This window comes from Brienomyrus brachyistius, chromosome 24 (assembly GCF_023856365.1).
Source record: "Brienomyrus brachyistius isolate T26 chromosome 24, BBRACH_0.4, whole genome shotgun sequence".
Lineage (NCBI taxonomy): Eukaryota > Metazoa > Chordata > Actinopteri > Osteoglossiformes > Mormyridae > Brienomyrus > Brienomyrus brachyistius.
In genome coordinates this window covers 3,414,142-3,435,250 of record NC_064556.1, presented here as the reverse complement: position 1 = coordinate 3,435,250, position 21,109 = coordinate 3,414,142, and the positions used below count along the sequence as shown (strand labels likewise).

The window sequence follows — 21,109 nt, the reverse complement described above, 5'->3', positions numbered from 1 at the left end:
CAGCGAGCAGGCAGGTGTTTCGACATTTAATGCAACGTCAGCATCTACTGCTGTCTCAGCATCTACCGCTATCCCGGGGTTCAGACAATCTAGACAGGGACCAGAACAAAAAACTGGATACGCACATATATTACGAGAATAAATAAATTAACTGATATACAAAAACGGGTAAATAAATATCAAGATGACTAGCAAATCTGAAAAGAAATAGCCTGCAAGGTGACACATAACCACCTTGCGGCGTAGCGTCGGACATGATATGCTGGCTATTGCCGCAATGGGTAGAAAAGTCTAATAAAACATACTTTATTACCAGAGGGCCCAACATTTCTAGGCACACCCCTGGCCCTCATAACAGTTAAGTTGTGTGTTTTTACCCCAATCCGCTACTGTGTTCTTTTGAAAACAATTCACCCGCAATGCTTGGCTGAAGAGCAGATGAAGGAGAGTGAGGAAGGACTCAGATGAATGCAGTGAAAGTGGGACTTTTCCAGATCTGCATCGTCTTGTCCCGGTGTGATCATCCCTTTCGTTTTGCTACTCCGCCCCCGCAACAGGTCTAGCAGAAGAATCCTGAAGTGTGAAGCGGGCACTAAAGCACTTCCGCTCCACATTTATTAATCTTCGCTTCTCTCACTCCACCGCGCTGCCCTCCGAGACCCCCGGCGTGGCTGCCAGGAGCTATCAGCGTAGAAAAGTCCGCCGTCCTCTAATTCACACTCATCAGCCAGGAGATTTTTTTTTTCTTTTTCTCACAAAGCTCTGCATGGGAAAGTTAGGTGCGATAACAGAAGTGTCAGGCCTCTTCCTTCAGGCAACCAGCAACTCAGAGATTCCCTGGGAGGCTCGTGTACAGGAGGATACTACAGCCTCCCGAAAGGGTGCAGTATCCCTGCCATAGCAAGGTGTTCTATCACCCACTCTCCGCTACATGGCAGAACATTAGCGAAGATGCTAATACGACTGGCCGCCTATGCTACGTAACCAAAATCACAATCAGATTTACTGCCCAAGTACAGTGTGTCAACTCACACAAGGAATTCGGTTCCGGTTAACGGCGTCTCTCAAGTTCGACAGACAATGAACATGTAACTTACAGGCAATGCACAACATGCAAGTCAGATACAGTTTATGCACCAGACAAGTGATATACTTATAGTGCCTACAATAATAATGAGCATCATGTACAGGAATGAGATTGTACAAGACAATCGATCAATTAATCAATCAGTTTATTTGTAATAGCACATTTGCAAAGTTAAGCAAGCTGACGGACCAGAGTGCTGCACAATGGGAGGAAGATCATGGCATGAGGAATCCGTAACAATTTGACCGGTAATGAGTTGACCAGGTTGAATCTTAGGTGGAAAAATGTACAGAATATTAGCTATTTTCAGGCTATTTTTTTCAGGCGCTTATATACGGACGGATTCCTCTAAAACGTATTGAGTTCGGCCTTCCTAGAGGCCAGGTGTTCTTAGTCTTTGAATACTCTGAAACTACCAAAGAAGGCAAATGGAATGGAGGAGCTTTGTCCGCACCTAACAGCGGAATATGACGGGATTGCATGCCGTTCACATTCTGCTCCTATTACAGGAGGAAATCTGGACCTCGGTAACTGCAATGCTAGAAGTTGTTTAATGCAGCCAACAACGCAAGAACAAATGAGTAATTTCACAGAGCAGATATTTGGCAGAAAAGACTAATATTAAACGACGCAGTCATTTTGTTTTATTGCTAAATCTAAATTAAATAAGTTTAAAGGACACAAACTAAATATTGACATTTGCAGTTCCAATTCCAAATTTACCAAAAGCCACGTCAGCATGCAGACAGTGTATGGGCCAGCATTGCAGAGATCAGAACAGCCCTGCTGGCCTGATTATGCAAACACATGCTTACTGGATGTTACCAATTTCAGACAAACACGTCCTCATAGCGGGGGACAGTTTTGCCGTGTCAGATCTCAAAATCTGCTGGCAGCCATCACTCCCGAGCAACGTTTTGTCCACTGCCATGAGCGATCTCACAATTCATGATGGTCTGGTTAGTAATCTTCACTCCCATTGCCATAATTCTTGTTTTAAGCTGTTTGTGTTTTTGGACAAAAAAATAAATGAATGATAACCATCGTAGACAACACTCCATTAAAACTGGAGTGCGGTGTACCACAAGGTCCTATGCTAGGACACATGTTATTCTATGTACATTACAATGGGTGAAGAACATATATAAGCAGATCTATAGACATAAAGATAAAATCCATGCTGTCTGGTTCAGTAAATTATGGATCTGTTCCAGTGTCTGGAAGTTCCTAATCCACATCCAGGCTAAATGAGTAATCAAGTCAGTGTTGGGAGCCTGAGAACGACACTGAAGGCCAATCCAGGGCACTGGCTGAGCTACAGCTCTCCGATACTCATTTGTGCCTCATTTTGGATTAAAGCACCTGCTAAAAAAAACATAACAAATGATCATCTGATTGCAAAACAGACACCACTAATCTACACCCTCTATGGTGTAAAATGTATAAGATATGTTGCCTTATGCTGCTGAATATTGTTACACCGCAAAATGTTGAAATACAGGCATTATAGTCATTTGCAGTAGTTTAAAGGGTGACACTTTACTTAAAGCTACAGATAACTTCACAATGCATTATAATGGGCAGTATAAGAATTAATGAAGTATTACAGCATCTTCTACTGACAGTCATAAGGCATTATAGTGTTGTTATAATACTTCATAAGCTCCAATGATGCTCTCATCTATAATGCACTATACTATGCTTTGTACTGCATTATAAAGGTATCTGTAGTTCATTATAGATGAGAGCTTCATAAAGCATTTATAATGCGTAATAAATAAGGCCATAATGTGTTGTGCCTTTTTATTAAACTGTATAGGCATGCTTATAATGCTTTGTGGATGCATTATAATGTGATACGTACGTGTTCATAGACTCATATGAAGTGTCACCACTTATAGATACAGAATCAGAAATCTTTTGATATACTGCAGGATAGTTGATTGTAATACCAGCCTTTGTGGAGCCCATAAGGGCACCTTAACTGACCTCATTAACACAAACCAGAGCTGGCTCTCTCTTTGGAGGACAGATAGAAACTCATTAACAACAAAAGGATCCCCACCTTCAAAACACATGGAGATCTACAAACATAAGTCAGTGTGGATTAGCCCATCTTCGGCACACATTCCCTCCCCCGTGATGTCATAATTTTGCAAGACTGCGTTCATCAATAAGGTCAAGGAAGGTAACGCAGAGCTTAACAAAACAGCAGGCCGAAAATAAGGCGAATATGCGCTTCGGCTGGACACAAAATGCAATCTCAAAAGGACAGAAAACACTTTGGTAAATCTAAAATAGCGAAACGGTAAAATACCTGTCTTTCATAATTGTTTAGAAAACCTAGGCTATGCTGGTAAAGAATTGAGCACGTGTGCAGACTACAGTAGATGATATTGCAGACAGGGTATTTTAACATATGATCTCATTTATCAGGGGCTTTTACATTCTTTGTAAAAAAGCTTCAGGTAAACGGACCTATAAACGTGCCCAGCTTCCCCACATCTCACAACCCGTAGACCAAGTCTGTCACATGATAAAATTCCTTATGAACATTTTATCACAATGCTACAATAGTGACAGTAAAATGACAATGCGCTCCCTCTATAGCTGCGTGCATCCAGGGTGAGGAGGCCCGTGTCGTTCATAGCCGGCGATTAAACTTGGCGATTTGGCGTCTTCATAAACGATTACAGAGGAGCCGTAGGGTTTTAAAATAAAAATAAAAATCTTTGTTGCCACTGTGACACAGAACCAGTTTTGTTGCTGGATGTTTATTGGGTACCTTGACCCAACAGAGGATAAGAGGTTATGGAAGACAGATGGATAGATGACGCTTTTGGAATGTCCCGAGGTATCTAAAACAAAGGCACACATATATTGCAGGGTCAGCTCCACAGAGGCAGGTGTGGGGAGATTATCAGCTCAATATGTTGCTTTGTCCTTCATAGACACGATTGAGGGAAGAATCTTAAAATCACATCGACGGCGGCTGTTAGTCAACGTCAGAAGAAGATACATGCCAAAATGCTAAATAAGTGCTTTTCCGAACAGAGAAGGGCCATCAAAAACTAGATTTGAATCTAGGGGGTTAGCTACAAATTCTGGGCCCCCTGACCAAATTTTAATTTGCGGCCGTGCTTCAGTTGACACTTTCAATGCGTAGAAACAAGGGGGCCCCTACAAAGTGTCACGCCCCCGGAATCTGCCGGGATAGCCACGCCTCTCCGACACCCTCTCTGTTCACCACACACATCACAATTTCGAAAGATCTGTAGTCGGCAGAGCTTCCAATCATACGGGCTCTCGGAATTCGGAGCTCTATGTCGGCCAGAGTGAGGGATTGTCCCTTCCGTGCCTGAACTGTAGGCTGACTAAACCCCAGTTAATTTTTTCTTAGGCTTTAGCTAACCCAAGTCAGAAGTGTAGGTTTAGCTGACCGAGTTGGTCCCTAAGCCCTCATCTCCTTCCCAAGTCCGCCTTGAGCACCAGCTTTCTATCCGCTTCCTCTGTTCCCGCTTTCCTCGGGCACCTCTGTGGCTACATCAAACACAGTCCGCCTCAGTGCAGACGGTGGGCATGGTGCCACCACAGAGAAGCCCCCATCCTGCCAGGAACCAGCCACGCCCCCCCCCAGAGTCATAACACAACAAAAACATGTCTGCGAAAAGAAAAAAACGCAGACCCACAGATCCAGGCAGCTGCCTCGGAAATCCACACAGGAATTTTTATTTCCGTATGTCCAACATTACCATTATTTTTTCCACACTCATATTTAAATCTGTACAGCAATAATTGCTTCACAGTCCATTTGCTCTGATTCAGCAAGGAATATATGCACTTTGGGTCAACTATGCCGGAAAGGGTTGAACTTGAAAACAGCAATAAAATTGGTACTCAGTAACTATATTTAAAAAAAAAAGCACACACACAAGTATAATAATATAAATAATGGACTGTGGCATTTCTTGGAGTTGCTTATGCAACATCCTACAAGCATATGGATGACAGGTATCCTGTTCCGTTCACTGTTAATAAAAATACACAATATAATGTGTGTTGATTACTGCTGGCATCCATTTACACGGTAACAGAGGTTTCTACTGAAAATAACTACATTTTCCTCCTACTCAGAGAGGCCAACAGATCAACAGAAACAGGGGGGAAGGAAGACTAATCAGCTACCCTCATAGAGGCCCTGGGGCTGAATTTTGTCTCTGACTAGCTCTGCATCTTTCCTTCAACACGTTTAATGAGCAAGCGATAAATCACTCATTCCAAGTGGGCACACAGTTCGCTAACATCTGGAACGCTTCTCTTTCGCTTATCGTAATGGCATGTCCTTAGGAAGGCAATGTCCTCGCTCGCTTTCCCAAAAACATTTGAACACTAAGCCTGATCTTAAAATAAACACTGAGAAAAATTAAACGCCATAAATTATCCAGTATAAACACTGCATTAAAGTCGAATTTGGAACGAGCTGAAATATACTTCAGATTTAATTGTGAGTATCACTCTGTCTGCCCTCTGCGTGAAACTTTAGCTGGTTTCTGAATCACATAAATCCACACGCTCTCAGGACAGTGGAGACAGCCAATCAGAACGATACCCGCCCTCTCTGCTCCCTCCTTTACAGCTTTTCTTATATAAATCTGCATTATGGCATCAGGATGCCGGTGTCCTTGGAAGCCAGAGCAATAATGCGCCTCGCCCTCGCGCTGCATGCCTTTACCATTATGAACGTGCAAAAGAAAAGCACCGAGGACTGTCACGACACGAACAACTAGGAGCGGGGCGACACTGAAACCGTCAGCGCATGCAAGAGACTGAGAGTCAGTTCGACCTTGAGGGGGAAAAAAAAAATATCACAAAGGGGAAGCTCTTGTGTGACTTAGCAGATGCTTTCGTCCAAAGCAACATATGAGTGAGGAAAGTTTAGGGTCAGAGAGAAATATCAGCTAGCATCCAGCACCCCTGGAGCAGCCTGGGTTAAGGGCCTTGCTCAAAGGCCCAGTTATGATGTGATTCCTCTGTCAGTCATGGGACTCGAATCCACAGCCTACTGGACACTAACTGAGCTACACACTACCAATCTTATACCCAGTCTCCATACCTGTGACACACATCGTGTTTCATATTAATTCATATAGAATTTTGAAATGGATGAAATACAAATATTATTCGGAAGGCACATCCCGTTCTCCCAGCCTGGGACAGGCTCCAGGACCCCCAGGATTACCAGTATGAACGGATGGATGGATTATTACCTCAAACCAATAACGTAATTTCACACAAACAAAAAAGAAAAAAAAAAACACCTTGTTAATCAAAGAGGTCAGAGGAAAACGACCAGATTCATTAACGTTAACAAGAAGGCCACAAGTGCAGGACGGCTTCTCTGAATCTACACCTCATCGTCCCTTAAAACATGTCAGGAGACAACAGGGGGCCGCAACTGTTAACATAGTCAGATACTTCAGACGAAATCGACGGAACCAACGTCATTTTAGCAATAGGAGTTGTCCCCGAGGTGAACTCATTCTGACCCCACCCACTGTCTGCGATTGGATGACATGAATGTGATGCCGCGGGATTGGTCAGCAGGACTGATTATCGAGCTACCAGCATGCTTTGCACCATCATATCGCATATCTTTAAATAAGGTAAATTGATATGCGTGTTCGTTTAGGGAGCAAAAACGTGGACTGTCTGGGAGGGACTGGGCTGAGAAACACTGACCTAGGCAACACTAGAGGACACTGGGTGAATATATACAATCTTTTCGGCTAAACAAACGCGATCCAGACATCAAAACTAAACAAAGGTGGGTAGTTCAGGTCCAGAGAGAAAAAATCTAGACCAAGTTATTTTTTTTCAACCACCCACTTGAGTACTCCGTGTGAAACAAATTACCGCCTCTGAAACTAATGCTACAATATATGAATCAGGCCTGTAAATATCAGATTTAATCTACCACTTTTCATCAAAAGAAAACTAAAGCAGACATCAGAAGGCAGAAAGATTCCTCCAAAAAAAAATCACAATTGCAGTTAAAACTATGCTGGAGACCCAGCCAGGAGAAGTTCAGCACTGGCTGGTGTAGATCTTCCCGGCTGGTGTGAGTACAATGCTCCCCGAACCAACATCACGCGCCATGTTTCCACTACTAACAGACTTTTATAGACGACACAGAAATGGCAGCCTACTGCTCAGCTCAGTTACTACTCTCTAATCCTTCCATTCTTCCAAGGACACATTACAGTTTATAAACAATTATAAAACCGAAACTATAAGTTTATTTACAGAATTTGTCACCAGTGACCAATGTGCGGATGCTTCTTGGATAACACTACACCTTTTTGTACTTGTCAAGTTGAAATGCAAAGGAAAAGCTGAAAACTGTGTATTTCTGTTCCCATCTGTACAGAGCAGCCTACCTCAAAAAAATCTGATTTATTATTTCAGATAGCGTGGTCTGTCCGCTGTATGCGAACATTCTCAAATAGCCGACGCTCCCAAGGGAACGGATGACAACAGAGGCCATAGGGCCGTAGGTTCGAGGGTGGACGGCACGGTGCACTCCGCTGACATTCGCAAAAATTGGTAGGCGCATGCAAAGGTCACCGAAAGGTCACCGCAGCTACGCCAGTGAGGCAAGACCGCAGTTGCCCCCGTCCTCCTGTCCCGGCGAGGACGACTCGCTCTGCTGCAAATCCTGGCAAAAGGTGTCAGTGGCAATTTGCAACAAAACCAACTGTGGAACTTCCACTTCTACCGGACCATCAACAAAATGGGGGCGATGAAGAGAAAACAAGAGAGAGAACCAGCGAGTGAGAGAGAGAGAGAGAGAGAGAGAGAGAGAGAGAGAGGAACCAGCAGACAGATGCCCCTGACAGCCAACCCCACCCCCAACCCCTTACTCTCCTGGGAACAGAGATGGAAAGATGGAATGACAGCCAACAACCTCATTAAAGTCATACAGAAACTGGGTTTGAGTGAGAAACAGCCCCATGCACAACTGTGCTCATTTTATACTGCTGTATTATCATGAGCAGAATACACAAGTGCTATATATACACACACACAGGCATATTCTCTATATAGCTGGATACCATTAGCAACCAGGTAAACTGAACAGGTGACATTTTTAATAGCAGCGGCTATTATGAAGACGAATTCTATCGATTCCTTTTTAAAGAGGACTCTCATAACTGCTTATTCGCTGCAAGGTTACGGTGGGCTTGGAGCTTATCCCAGGCATGGCAGGGCAGAGTGCAGGGGAAACACCCTGAACTGGATGCTGGGTCATCGCAGGATATGCTGCCAATCTAGAGACACCAGTCCACCCAAAACCGCAAACGTTTGGCCGTGCAGGGCGAAGGCAGGGCCCACCCACTCCGCATGTACTAAGCCCGGCCAAGAGCTGGGCTCAGCTCACAATCCTGGAGGCGTGAGGCAACTGCAGCTATCATCGCACGGAAGGACATCTGCGGAAAACTTTTAATGGACCTGGTTAGATTTTAGGGTGGAAAGCTCTACAGTGTAAGCACATTAATCAATACTAGATATAAATTTTACTCATATATATTTCAAAGCACAAAAAGTATGCTGTTGGATATCTTTATTTGGCAAAATTTTTCAACCCCAGCTCCAGCTTTGGGGGGGCCACAGGATTATCTAAGGGGTGAGGGACAGGGGGGTTGGAAGGTTCTAGGATGAGCCAAGATTACATCTGGAGCCAAGGCTGATATTTCTCATTATTCTTATTTGTTTTTGCTTGTTTAGGCAACAAATCATTTCAGGGTGTCTATCAATATATGTACTCGACCGTACTTCTCGCGGACCCGTTTTACGTCATCTTCCGTTGCCGAAGACCAGTTCCAATACTAAGAACACAAGTACGGAGGGTGGTAAAAATCCATAGATGTCGGTCTTGACCCATCCCAAACATCAAACATACATCAGTTGCATCCGCACCAAGCAAAGACCAATCCCGTGATTCATTTTTCATTTCATTCTTTGGAGCCAAGTTGGCGATACCGGCCATGCAATCTTTGCGTTCTTGATATTGAGAACTACCCTCAGTCTCTTTCCCAAAGCCAGACGATGACCACTAACCCCATAATCCCTCAGGAGCGGTCTCAGCGCTGCGTCGTTTGTGGCGGAGTGACACCAGATGAGGCCTCACCGAGAATCCGGTTCCATCGTTCCCGCTTCCCCCTGAAGTGTCTCACCGTTTTTTTAAAAGTCCTTCATCTAACTAGCGAAGAACATGCAGTGGTGAGGCTAACCCAATGAAAATGATACTGATTCCCAAAGAAGTAAATTAGCAGTGAGAAAAGTCACAAAAGTGAGTGAAGCAGCATTTGGGGCTAAGGGAAGCTTCCACTGAAGTTCACACATGGTAATACTTCTGATACGAATCCCCGGTTCTGTTTGCTATAAGGCGGAGCTGTTCTGGAAAAAAACTGTAACTCTGGTATCCAGTTCTTCAGCTTGGGACATCACAGCAAACCAAGGCCAGTGACCGTAACTCAGCTGGGGTGGAAATACAGAACTTTCAGGGCATAAATCCAACGCTTCTCGACTGATAAACCTCACTGCTTCCCATAGATGCGGCTTACTGAAAACCAGGCGCTGAAAAGTTTTCCTTATTACCGGAGTGTAATAAGAGCAGCGTTTTTATGGACCGGACCTACAACCCCCACCCGCCCCCCCCAGCCCATGAGGCGAAAGTCGGCCGCCCACTGCAGCCGCGGTACCGAGTGAGTGATAAAATGACAGAGGAACCGGCCGCCGCGGCGTTGTTGGCGGATTCGCTGCATCTCAGGCTGAGCCTCCATAGGTACATTTCTTACAGTATGGCGTACAGAAATCCACCTGACAATATCTTTCTATGACAAACTAAAGAAAAGGAGTGGGCGACAGGACAGGAAATCATCCTTCTGCCTAATGTATGTGAAAAATGGCTCTCTTCACGCCAGCACATTTAGGAACAAAATGTCAGGAGCTATAACAGAAAAAAAAACTAAATTAGAGCCACGAGTATCCTGCATTGATTTCCTGTTATTTCTGATGCTTTATCCCAGGTGAATGACAACACATCCGCACACAGGACTCCTCCAGAGTGAAAAGTTTTTTTTTTTAATTGCCTAATTTCTTTTTCGTTGCTCTAATACGTGACGGAACGAGTCAGCCAATACGTGTGGAAGAAAAAACACACGACGTTTCAGGCTGGAGGAGACCCAGCGCATTAAGTCTCTCGACACTGGTGGGGAAACGCACTCGGCCGGCCTCCTGGAGGTTTATCTGGGTTAAAAGGGCGCGGTTTAAATTAAAAGAACGCCCGTGACATTAGTAACAGCTGATGCACTTTCTCAACGTTACTAGCAGGATGAGTCGAACTTAAGGAATGCCCAAACGGTGCCAAGTGTTTCGTTTAAAGTGGCAGACGATTTAGGTCTGGAATTTATAAGATGGGAGAGCCGTACGGGACGATTCCTACATTCTGGAGGCCGACGGCACGCAGAGCTTAACGTAAATGTCATAAGGTGGTTTTATTCCAGCCATTCAAATGATGAATGGGAGTTTCAGGCTACCGTGCCTGTGGATTAACTCTTCAACTCCCCAGACCCCCGACGATTTATTCTCAACACAACCCAGAAAAGCAGCACCCTACTACGAAAGTGCAGAACACACAGTACCCATGTTTCCCTACTGCTTCCTCACCCAGGTTGACGTCCCTGTACTTCTCGCCTGTCTGCGAGAGGATGGCGTTTCGGGTGTCTTGTATTCTAAAGCCTTTGACTGTCTTTGTGCAGGGAAGATCAGAAAAAAATCACAAAATGTAACGTGGGAAAACACATGAACTCTTCACCTAAATGATTTCTTTTTTTTTAAAAAAAAAAAAGACAAATTCAGTTAAGACCTTAAATGATGAGTATGTCCATGCGAAAAGGTTGCGTTTTAATTTTAATACGGCTCTATACAGACCATTAAGAAAGTTTATGCTCACCAAAGGCTTTTTCTGCATTTTGCCACCAAACCGACCAACTGAATGAATAAAGCTTTCTGGTGCTCATCTAAGGAATGTGATCGCTATGGTAACACCGACTCTACATCGTGCTATCGCATCTTTAATTAACCCATAAAAACCTCCAGATATCCTTGCCTCTGTGCCAGTTACTCAAGATCAGAGTAAGTAATAATAAATCAACAAAGGAATGTCACAATTGAATTGGTATGACGAACAATGTGAAATGATAGATGGAATCCCATCCTTTCGCCAGTATTCATCATATAAAATATCAAAGGACATTAAAATGTCTGAACTCTACACTAATTTCACGATAAATTTTCACTGGATAAATAATGACAGAAACTCAATCAGCTAGTAAGACAGTGATAATAGAAAATTATTTCTATTAGACTTTTAGCATAGAAAATATTTTCTATTATTATTATTGTTGTTGTTATTTTTAATATTAGTATTAATAATTATAATATTTTGTTGTGCTTATAATCATACGACTGGTAAGGGAAATAGCCAATACATGAATAGTAAACGTGTGTATGCATGCATATACTGTATGACCTTTACACACTATTCATGGTGGGATTCCTTCTAAATTATATTTAAGCAGTTTTGAAGCAGGGTGCCATTAAGGAGAGGTTTGGAATACAGTCTGAGAAGCCTCACACACATATCTCTTTGTGTTGCGTTTTCTTTCTTTACAAGGTAAATATTGATTGCATAAAAGCATAAGACATTTTGTTTTTGACCAACATTACTGCTGAAAACATCCGATTAATGGCCTGATGGTATGTTTGCATGTAACCCTGGACCCTAGCTGATGTAATAAATGATCAAAATGTTACTGAGCTTTTTGGCTGTCTTCCAAACACAATTCCTTATGGACGGCCCTACGGGCTGACAGGGTTAGACCAGTGAATTAAAAAGGCAGAGAGAAACAGCAGCACTTTCAAAACAATTCCGGTCCGCATTCTTTCATGTTACCACTGAGGTTTTCGAAATCTTAGTTTAGCTAAGAAGATGTATGTATCGGACAAGTTAAACACAAGTTGTCAGGTAGAGCGCAGGAACATACCAGACCATCGCAATTGCTGATGGCGACAGATGCACCTTGCATGTCGGAGACGTCACCCACGTAGAGGCAGTTTGCCAGCAAAGGCTCCACCCGCGTGGTGCTGTTCTCCTGCCACTCCACCTTGGCTCCAGGGGCCACCAGCCGCGAATTTCGCCGCAGACGCAGGTGCAGCTCCCGGCCGAAGACGGTGATGTTGTAGAAGACCAGCTCTCTGCTGCTGCCCACATGCTCCGGCCGCGCCGCCTCCCGGCTACAGCGGCCCCTGCACGGCTGCAGCGGCCGCTCGGTTGATACGGCGTGCGACAGGAACCTGCCCTGGGCATCCGTGCTCACCGGCGTCACCAGCTGGTACTGCCTCACTGCATGCCTCAGGGAGTCTGTGCAAAAATCAGCAATATGTACACGATCGGGCAAAGGATCCACATGCAGGCACAAAACACACCGGACAGGTACATAGGGACAGACCAGGTGCGGAAACACACGCCGGTAGGGGTATCGCTTCACGTACAGTAAGTATGGCATCGCATCTGGAGTTTACTGTAAATCTGCCTGCAGTCTAACCGTAATGGGGACGCACCTCTTCAAATTGTCCGCTTCAGCGGCACAACACTGAGGACTTCTCAGCACTATTTCGGAATATTGCCGATGTACGCCGCCAAATAAAACGCATGGTAGGGAAATATATGGGTTGTTTTAACACTGAATCGTTAGTACGTCTGAAAATACGACCAACGTCCAGTCGCAATTTTCTTACAGTCTTACCAAATACGCGTTTACTTTGTACTCCTTATAAAACAATTACTTTCGGGCCAAAATACTGGAAATGCAGGTTCTCATAGGACCTAAACACTGGAAAAGCGTTCCTTTATTCAAGCTTTTTTAATATTCCATTTCGCTGTATTATTACCACTAGTAACAAAACGATACGTGAATTTGCACGTAATAATTTATTAACGCTATATCCTCTATAGATAGTCCCTTAAAATGCATTTATAATTTTTCGTTTCAGTATGCGGTTTCTGGTTTTGTGATTAAACAGCAAGCTTCATGTATCCAACCAACCTTACATGATCACTAACTTATTTCTTCTACTGATCTACTAATGTCATGTTTGCACGTCGTTTATTCCTGGCACTTTTATGAATATGCAGGTTTCTTAACACAAGCAACAGCACACACTTATTTTTTGCTACTTAAATGTTCCGGTCCCGTCCAGTTTGGGAACACAGGACCGCAAAATAAAGGTGCTATAATTCGGACTCGATCTGCTGTAAGAACCGAAACGAGTCCTGAGCACTTAATTGCCGTTTTAAGCAGACTGTACCACCCAGGCAAAGTGATGCTGCTTTAACGCGAAAAAGCTGATGACATGGCACGTCACATACTTCCTAAGATCATTAAAATCAGATAAAAGAAAGGCTGAATTTTTAACTGAGGAACGGCACAAAATAACGGTATTGCTGCATTAAAAAGATGCTTCACCCGATCGCACTGCATGTCAAAGTTGCTATCACTAAACGTACAGTAAGGTACACGCAGGATAAACAGTAACACGTACCTATACTACTGGAGATGTAAAGGCCATTCGAGTGGAGAAGTAAACGTATAAAAATAACCAATGCAAATCCAGGTGCAACATCCATAGCAGTCTCCAACTGCGCAGGAGATTAAATTAATTTTATAGTGAGTTTTAGATGCCCGCGACCCAGCACAGCGAAAGCGCACAACTCCGTGAAGTGACCGTGATCTCTCTCTCCTGCGCTCAGTCGCCTTCGCTCTCTGCCGTCTCTCGCTCCCTCTCTCCTCTCTCTCTCTCTCTCTCTTTCTCTCTCTTCTTTTCCGACTCGCAGTCAGCCAAGTATTACTTCACAGAGATAAGGGAAAGATAATATTCGCAGCGAAAACTGCCCAGATGCTCCAGGGATGAACGTTAAATGGACATAAATTGTAGGCTATTTTGAAATTAACCAGATTTCAAGTTTCCCTTTCAAATTAAAAGTCACAAAACAAACAAAAAAATGTTTTTCTAATGTGTAATAGGTTTAAAGCTAATATGCACTGAAGATGCGCTCGCAAAACTGTCATCTGCTATCAGTTATTTGTTCAGTTAAATTGCTGTGACCCTCACCAGGAAAATCAGTTTGAAAGTGAATGGATGGATGGATGGATGCTTCCTGAAACTGGCCTATCTAAAAATGGGAACGGTAACTATATCACCCGTTAGTGAGGAGTAGCGTTAACTAATAGTGTCGTGAACCTTTGAGAGACACCTGCAGGAAGAGTCATTTTATCCAGTATGGATGTCGCTGTTGGGAAATGAGAATCACGTGGAAGACCTCAGACTGATCTGCTTGACAGTAATTGAGCACTTGAATGTAATCGCAATCTTTTCTGTAGTATGGACAACCTGCGCAAAAGGTTCTGCTATCAGCGCCTTGCCTCCCGTACCTCCAGCTCAGTCTCCTTTTGAACTTGCGCAGCTCCTGCTGCAGGACGCCTCGAAAGGTCCAAGGTTCCAGCAGCCCATTCCTGTCCTCCAGCCTGGAAAGTATAAGTCGTGGAAATGTCACTGAAGGCAGCCAGGCCTGGTGGCATCTCGCCCCTCCATATTGCTGGGATGGGTTTAAGGCCTGGAGTCACATCATCAGGAAGGGCCCTCACTTAACCGCGCGGCTTTGGACTGTGGGAGGATCTTGGGGGGGGGGGGGGTGGAGGGGCAAAGTCCTCACATTCAGAGTGGGGGGGGCAGGAACCTGACCCAAAACCCAGGAGGTGTGAGATTACAGCCCTACCCACTGAGCCACCCTGCCATCATTAATTATTATTATTACTGGGAGACTCTCACTGCTCTTCCTGTAACTCTTGGACTCCGTTCTTAACGGCATTTATCTAGATATACATGTATCTAACACATATTCTAAGCAACTTATAGTAGAGGGAAGGGCTAAAGTATTCGCGGGGTCCTTGGGACTTGAACCCACGACCTTCATATGTTAGTGTAACACTCTATTTGTTCAGGTAGAGATTCTGCTTTGCTCATTTTCACAGTACCCCATATACATCCCTCTGCACATTAGCGCCCATTTTACTCACCTTATACCTCTCGTCCTGTTTTTCCTTTGTTGTCCTGTTACTTCTGTTCCGCTGTCGTAATCTCGCACGATGTCTTGGCACGATCATTTCCCTCAGGATGAATAAAGCTTTCTTCTAATTATTTTTATTAATATTACTGTTGCGCCTTGTATTGTGGACGCTTATGAGATCTTGCTTGCCCAGAAACGCCGCGCAGAACTGGATCGCCAGGCATAACAAACAAATAATGAAATCCACCTCGCTCCCAGGAACCGGTTTGGGGGCAGGAAGAAAGCCGGCATTTAATAAGCAACGGCGAAACATAGCCGAGTACAATAAAAACAGGCCCCCGGGAAAGAGTGTGACGGCAGTGACCCCCCCCCCCCCCCCCCACACACAGCGGATCTGTAATAAACACCGTGTGTTTTTAAAACCCAGTTACAAGCGATTCCAGTGTGTGAGAAGCAAGCAAATCTGCAGTCAGGTTTGATTCTATCAACCTGCAATAAGCCTAATAAACAACATCAATTCCACTCAATTGTCAATTCAAAACTACTCCATGCGGAATGTAAGAGAAAATCATTATACATGGTTCTGGGCTCAGATGTATCGTTATGTTTAAGAAATTTACCTTTCGATGGGTCTGAGAAATACGGAACACGGGCAAAAGTCAAGGAATCATCACACTCCTGAAAGGCTAAGAGTCAAGTATAAATTTAAAAGGCTCATAGTACAATAGAGAGCAATGTAGGGGTAAGGGGGTCGGTGGCGGGGAGGGGCAGGGTTGAATGGGGGGGGTGGGGGGGGGTGGCCTGCAGGACCCCACATGTGAAAAGCACCATTAGCTCTCGGTAAGAAGCAGAGGAGGGAAGTGGAAGACATAAAAGAATCTGACGACTCTGCCAGGCCAGTCAGACCAGATGCATTCTGGCCATAGGGGGTGCTGCCCCCCCCCCATTAGGCAATACTGGTCTCCTTCATGTCTGGGACCGTGCACCATAACAAGCCTCTCAGCAGGTCATACACCTTTTCACTCGCACGCTCCTCTTGGGCAGAAAATTACCCACCAAAGACCAGGGCAAGGTTCTGCATAAGGAAGCAAACAAGGTGCATTGTGGGTAATGTGCATGGAATGGCTGAAAATTCCCACTGGAGCTTCCAGAGAGTCAAGAAAGCAGGACGTGATGGTTAAAAGGTCACTGGAGTAGCTCTGCTACAAAGAAATGCTTAAAATTGAAACATGGGATTAATATTAATATAATACAAAATCCAGATTTCAATGAATGCCATTAAAATTGAAAACAATTTCTAGCAATACATATGACAACCTTACATTACCTACATTTCAGAGTAATCTCATAGCCACAAAACAAAATACTGACACACGAATTTGCATTTTATCATTGATTCGCAGTCACTCGGACATTTTTCTGCCATAGTCAATTTAAATTGATTTAGCGGAAATAAACCAGTATATTAATATATTGCTCCAGGAAGCAAAAAAGAAATGTTTGAAAGCCAAGTAAAAACTAAAAACCGATGTAACGCTCTCCAAGCTTCTAGCACGCCTTACACAGATTATGTTACGCATCATTCACAAATACTAAGCTATGTATTCACGTCGGCAAGGACATTTTTCAGAATTGAAAGGATTCACTAAGGCGACAATATATATATATATATATATATATATATATATATATATATATATAAAAACCTTTAAAAAAAGTCTATGAACACGAGTATTCTTTCATTGGTTGATTACTTTTTTTTTCTTTTTTTCTCATCCCTTTTTCATTAAACTGAGGATGGCGGACTCTGCGCCCACTGACTCATCAGCATCGGTGTCATTTCTGTGGTTCCCTCCCACGGACCCAAGGGTATCTGGGCAGACTCTATCTACAGCTATCCTTCTGACCCTCTGGACACTCTCTTACCCACTGAGCTTGTTATCTAGGGTTTTCAAGATCCCTCTGCCAGATGGCATATGGCCTGGAAGACACACATACACACACACACACACAGAGAATAACAGCACGCATCGAAGCTATCATGCATTTTCACACACACACACACACACACACAAACACACACACACACACTCCTTCAACTCCAAGGCTTTTCATCTTCCTAGAGATAGTCTCTCAATTCCTAATAGGATTTTTGGCAGTCAGTGTGGCTCCATTATTTTCCACACGACAACAAGATCAAGTTATGCATGCTACAAAAAACCAGACATGTGTTCATTTTAAATATATATATAAATGTGTGTGTGTGTGTGTGTATATATATTTTTTTTTGGCATAAAGTAGAAAAACTATGAGCAGGATGGCGGCTCAGTGGTTAGCGGAGAAACCTCATATGTCCAGGATTCGGGTTCGATTCACACCCCTAGCTCTGCATGTCTGGAGTTCGCAATGGTCCAAAAGCATGCGGTTAGGTAACAGGTCTCTCTAAATTGCCCATAATCCGTGAGAGTGTGTGCGCGGGTGCGTACACCCTGCGATGGACTGGAATCCAGTCCAGGGTGCCTGCTGTCTCATGTGCTATGTTTCCTGGGACACCTTCCAGCATTATAGTGGCCTTATAGCGAATACTCACCGAGAAGATTAATGGATAGAAAACTAGCATTTTTCATATATCAGACCTTTTTAACCTACGGGTGACATGCTCTGATAGTAACACGGGGAAAGAATTTAATAATAGAACACAGACACTCGCACGGAATGTTCCGGCTATTAATCGCATAAGGAACGGACATTAATTCTAAAACCAGGCTGAAACGATGTTACGATACTTATTGTTCTAATAATGCAATGCATGTATTAGGGGCATTTATTTGTGCAGAAACTTTTATTAAAATCACATTGTTGTGTCTTTCATTAATAACAGGATAAGGCAAAACGGAATTAACATGCAGCTTTTTATCACTAAATTAGAAAGCGAAAAATTCTGACTAAATTATGAATGTCTGACAGCCTATAAAAGGCCACGAATCACCAACAGTTTTGCAGAACACACCTCTCGCTGTGCAGCAATCATTCACTTTCAAAATCAGACGTTGCCTAATTAATGTGTCAATTACATACATTTTAAAGTCCATTTAATTTCCTTAAAATTTAACTACATTCAAAATCACACTGCTAGTTTTTTTTTTGTTTTATTTTTGCACAATTACGGCGCACGACGTAGGATAAAATAAAAGCAGGACATAGGTCGAGATATTTAAATAAACAAGGTTAATCAACCGAATACATACGTCGTCTTGCATCTTTCCAGGTTTGTTTACGCATTGACTGAATAGACAAATAAGCGTTAAGCATGCTCGATAAGTGCTAAGTATTACCCTCGATATATGACAACAGGTACGTGGAAGTCCTAAGAAATATGAAGGAGCCTATACGTCATGTAGACCGTGAAACTGAGAGACAACCTCAGGGAGACTGCAGAAACTGATAGACTGTTGAGTAGGAGATGTGAAATATGAGATGTCAGGAAAACTAACTAGAAAGAGCAGGGTCACAGCTGGAAGCCGGAGCGGAAACTTCCGGTCAGTGAGCTCGCCAACCTTTGCCAGGGACAGATCCTTCAGCTACATCTGGGAAGGAAGTCTGCTGTGATCTTTCTGCTGGGAAAGCAGACGTAATGCGGCCTAGTATTTTTTTCAGTAGACTGCAGAAAGGTAAATTCCACCTCGCCTTTCTGACATTATCTCATTAAAGGGAAGCCTTTTGGCCAGGCCTGCCCACAGCAGACGCAGGAATGGTTGCGCTTTGGCAATGCGGCATCAAGGACAGCTTTCTGCGAGAGCAACGCTAAGGAGCTGCTTGCTATCTCACCCAGAATCTGAACAGGTAGCTGTTTAAGTGCCTTAAAGCTGGGACATTTACTTTGGATGAGGGAAAAGAAAATGAGAGCAAGTAATATATGTGAAAATGTGGCTTTCTTACGAGCACATTCCCGGAGCCGCTTTAAAACTGTCATCAGGCATCACGCTTTGTCCCACGCCTGGAAGGCAACAGCGCGCACCTTAAATTCAGCTGAGATTCATCAACCTCTGCAAAGATACTTCTCTGGTGAATCTGGGCTCTGAGTTAGCGTTACCGTAATGTGTGTCTGGCAGTGCCCAGCCCTGTCCCCATAAACCTGACCATACATCAGTGTTTCCCAACTCTGTCCTCGGGGACCCCGGACAGTCCATGTTTTTGCTTCTTCTCAGCTCCTAGGACACGTGTAAAGGGTATTCGACGTTCCTGATTGGCTGGGAGCTGGGAGGGAGCAAAAACCGTGGACTGTTCGGGGTCCCCGACGACTGGGTTGGGAAACACTACCGTACATGCATCAGATTTTTTATCGCGGTAATTCTTAGACAGGCGGTTCTCGACTGATGTAAGCAAACAGTTCCAAAAACCCGTACGCAAGTCAGATTTCACGTAAGTCGGATTTGCCTTCCTTTGCCATTCAAGACGCCTTATAGAAGAAAAAAAAAACACACATAAGCAAATAATACACTAGTAATATATGCTCAAGGACGCATATATAAAAAATGAAAAGTGATCATTTACTTACAGGCCAGTAGCGGAGCCGGAAATAATAGCGTGGGTGAGCCGGCAAAAAATCTGGTGGACCAGTCCCATAACAATTACTTGGCAACAATATCACACTACAGACTCAACTACATATTTTTAATCCGTTATTAAATGACCCGCAGCATTACTAAGAGCAAATGAACAGAGAGAAAGAAAAATCTATTTATGTACTATTACAGACTTGTCGCCTTTTTGCATTAGCGCTTCACTAAACGCCGTGTATCCATCTATATTTTCTGTAAACCCGGACTTACTTAAATTGATTTCATGTAAGCTGAGCGCCGCCTGTATTTGCGATTTTAAGGAGGCAGAAATTGTGTTTTTAAAAAAGTATGTTTGCCTGCTATTGTTAATGAGACAGGAATAAACTTCGATCATCACCATAAAACAGACCACACCAGTAAAACGAAACCTTTCATACAAAAAACCAACAGTATATTTAATACATGCAGGTATCACTGCTCACACATAGCTCTCCATAATGGATTTTGCTCCAATTACCCTTTACATGAAAACCTAAAACGTATTTTTTCAAGAAAAAAGCCAAGTTAATCGAAGCAGAAACGGTACAGGCAGACGAGGAGTGAAAGGTAGGTCATCTTTTTAAATTACATTAAATGTCGTGGAGTGATAAAAATCTGTTTAGATTAATGAAGGAATGAGAGCCCAATAGTGGCCAAATGAAAGATCTCTGCCTTCCTTCAAATCACGTTCCGGGAAAGATGTTCGTCTCTTACCGAAACCGCCACAGAGGAGGAAAGGGGCAGATCGGCCCTGGGTTCAAAGCTGCTCATACTGGGTGTTATTATTAGGCAAATAATTAACTAATCTTGTCATCTGCCATTTCTCTTTTAAAGGGAATGACCAGGCATGGATCCGGTTGCCGCTGCTTACAGTATTGACAGCTAGAAGCAAATTAGCTTTTCTTTCAGACTTTCGGGCAGGTGGGCTGACAGGGCGCTGGCGCGAGCGTGACTTCGGTAACAAGCCGCGTGGCTGCCGGCGCGGTGCTCGCGCGACGGGCCGAGACAATGAGCGCGCCAGAATCACGTGGAATCGCTGGGAATGTCACATGACGCAGCGCGAGCCACCGCTCTGCTCCTAATGACGCCCCATTGACCAGCAAGTGTCTCAGCGTCCAGTCCAGCTTTGAACAGAAGCATCAGACAGGCAAGTTAACAGTGCTAATTACCTTAGCAGGTAAAATTCAAAGCTCATCAACATCATCTCCAAAAAGACAGATGGGTTCATCT

The 21,109-nt window shown here is 43.8% G+C and overlaps 1 protein-coding gene across 1 annotated transcript in view; it reads right to left on the bottom strand.

The window, feature by feature from the left end:
- The window catches only part of LOC125719930 (A disintegrin and metalloproteinase with thrombospondin motifs 2-like), a 53,515-nt gene extending 39,508 nt beyond the window's left edge, over positions 1–14,007 (bottom strand). Inside the window, 2 exon segments of the mRNA XM_048994831.1 lie at positions 12,196–12,572; positions 13,754–14,007. Coding sequence (XP_048850788.1) covers positions 12,196–12,572; positions 13,754–13,838 — 462 coding nt within the window. The 5' untranslated portion in view covers positions 13,839–14,007.
- Positions 14,008–21,109: the final 7,102 nt, after the last annotated feature.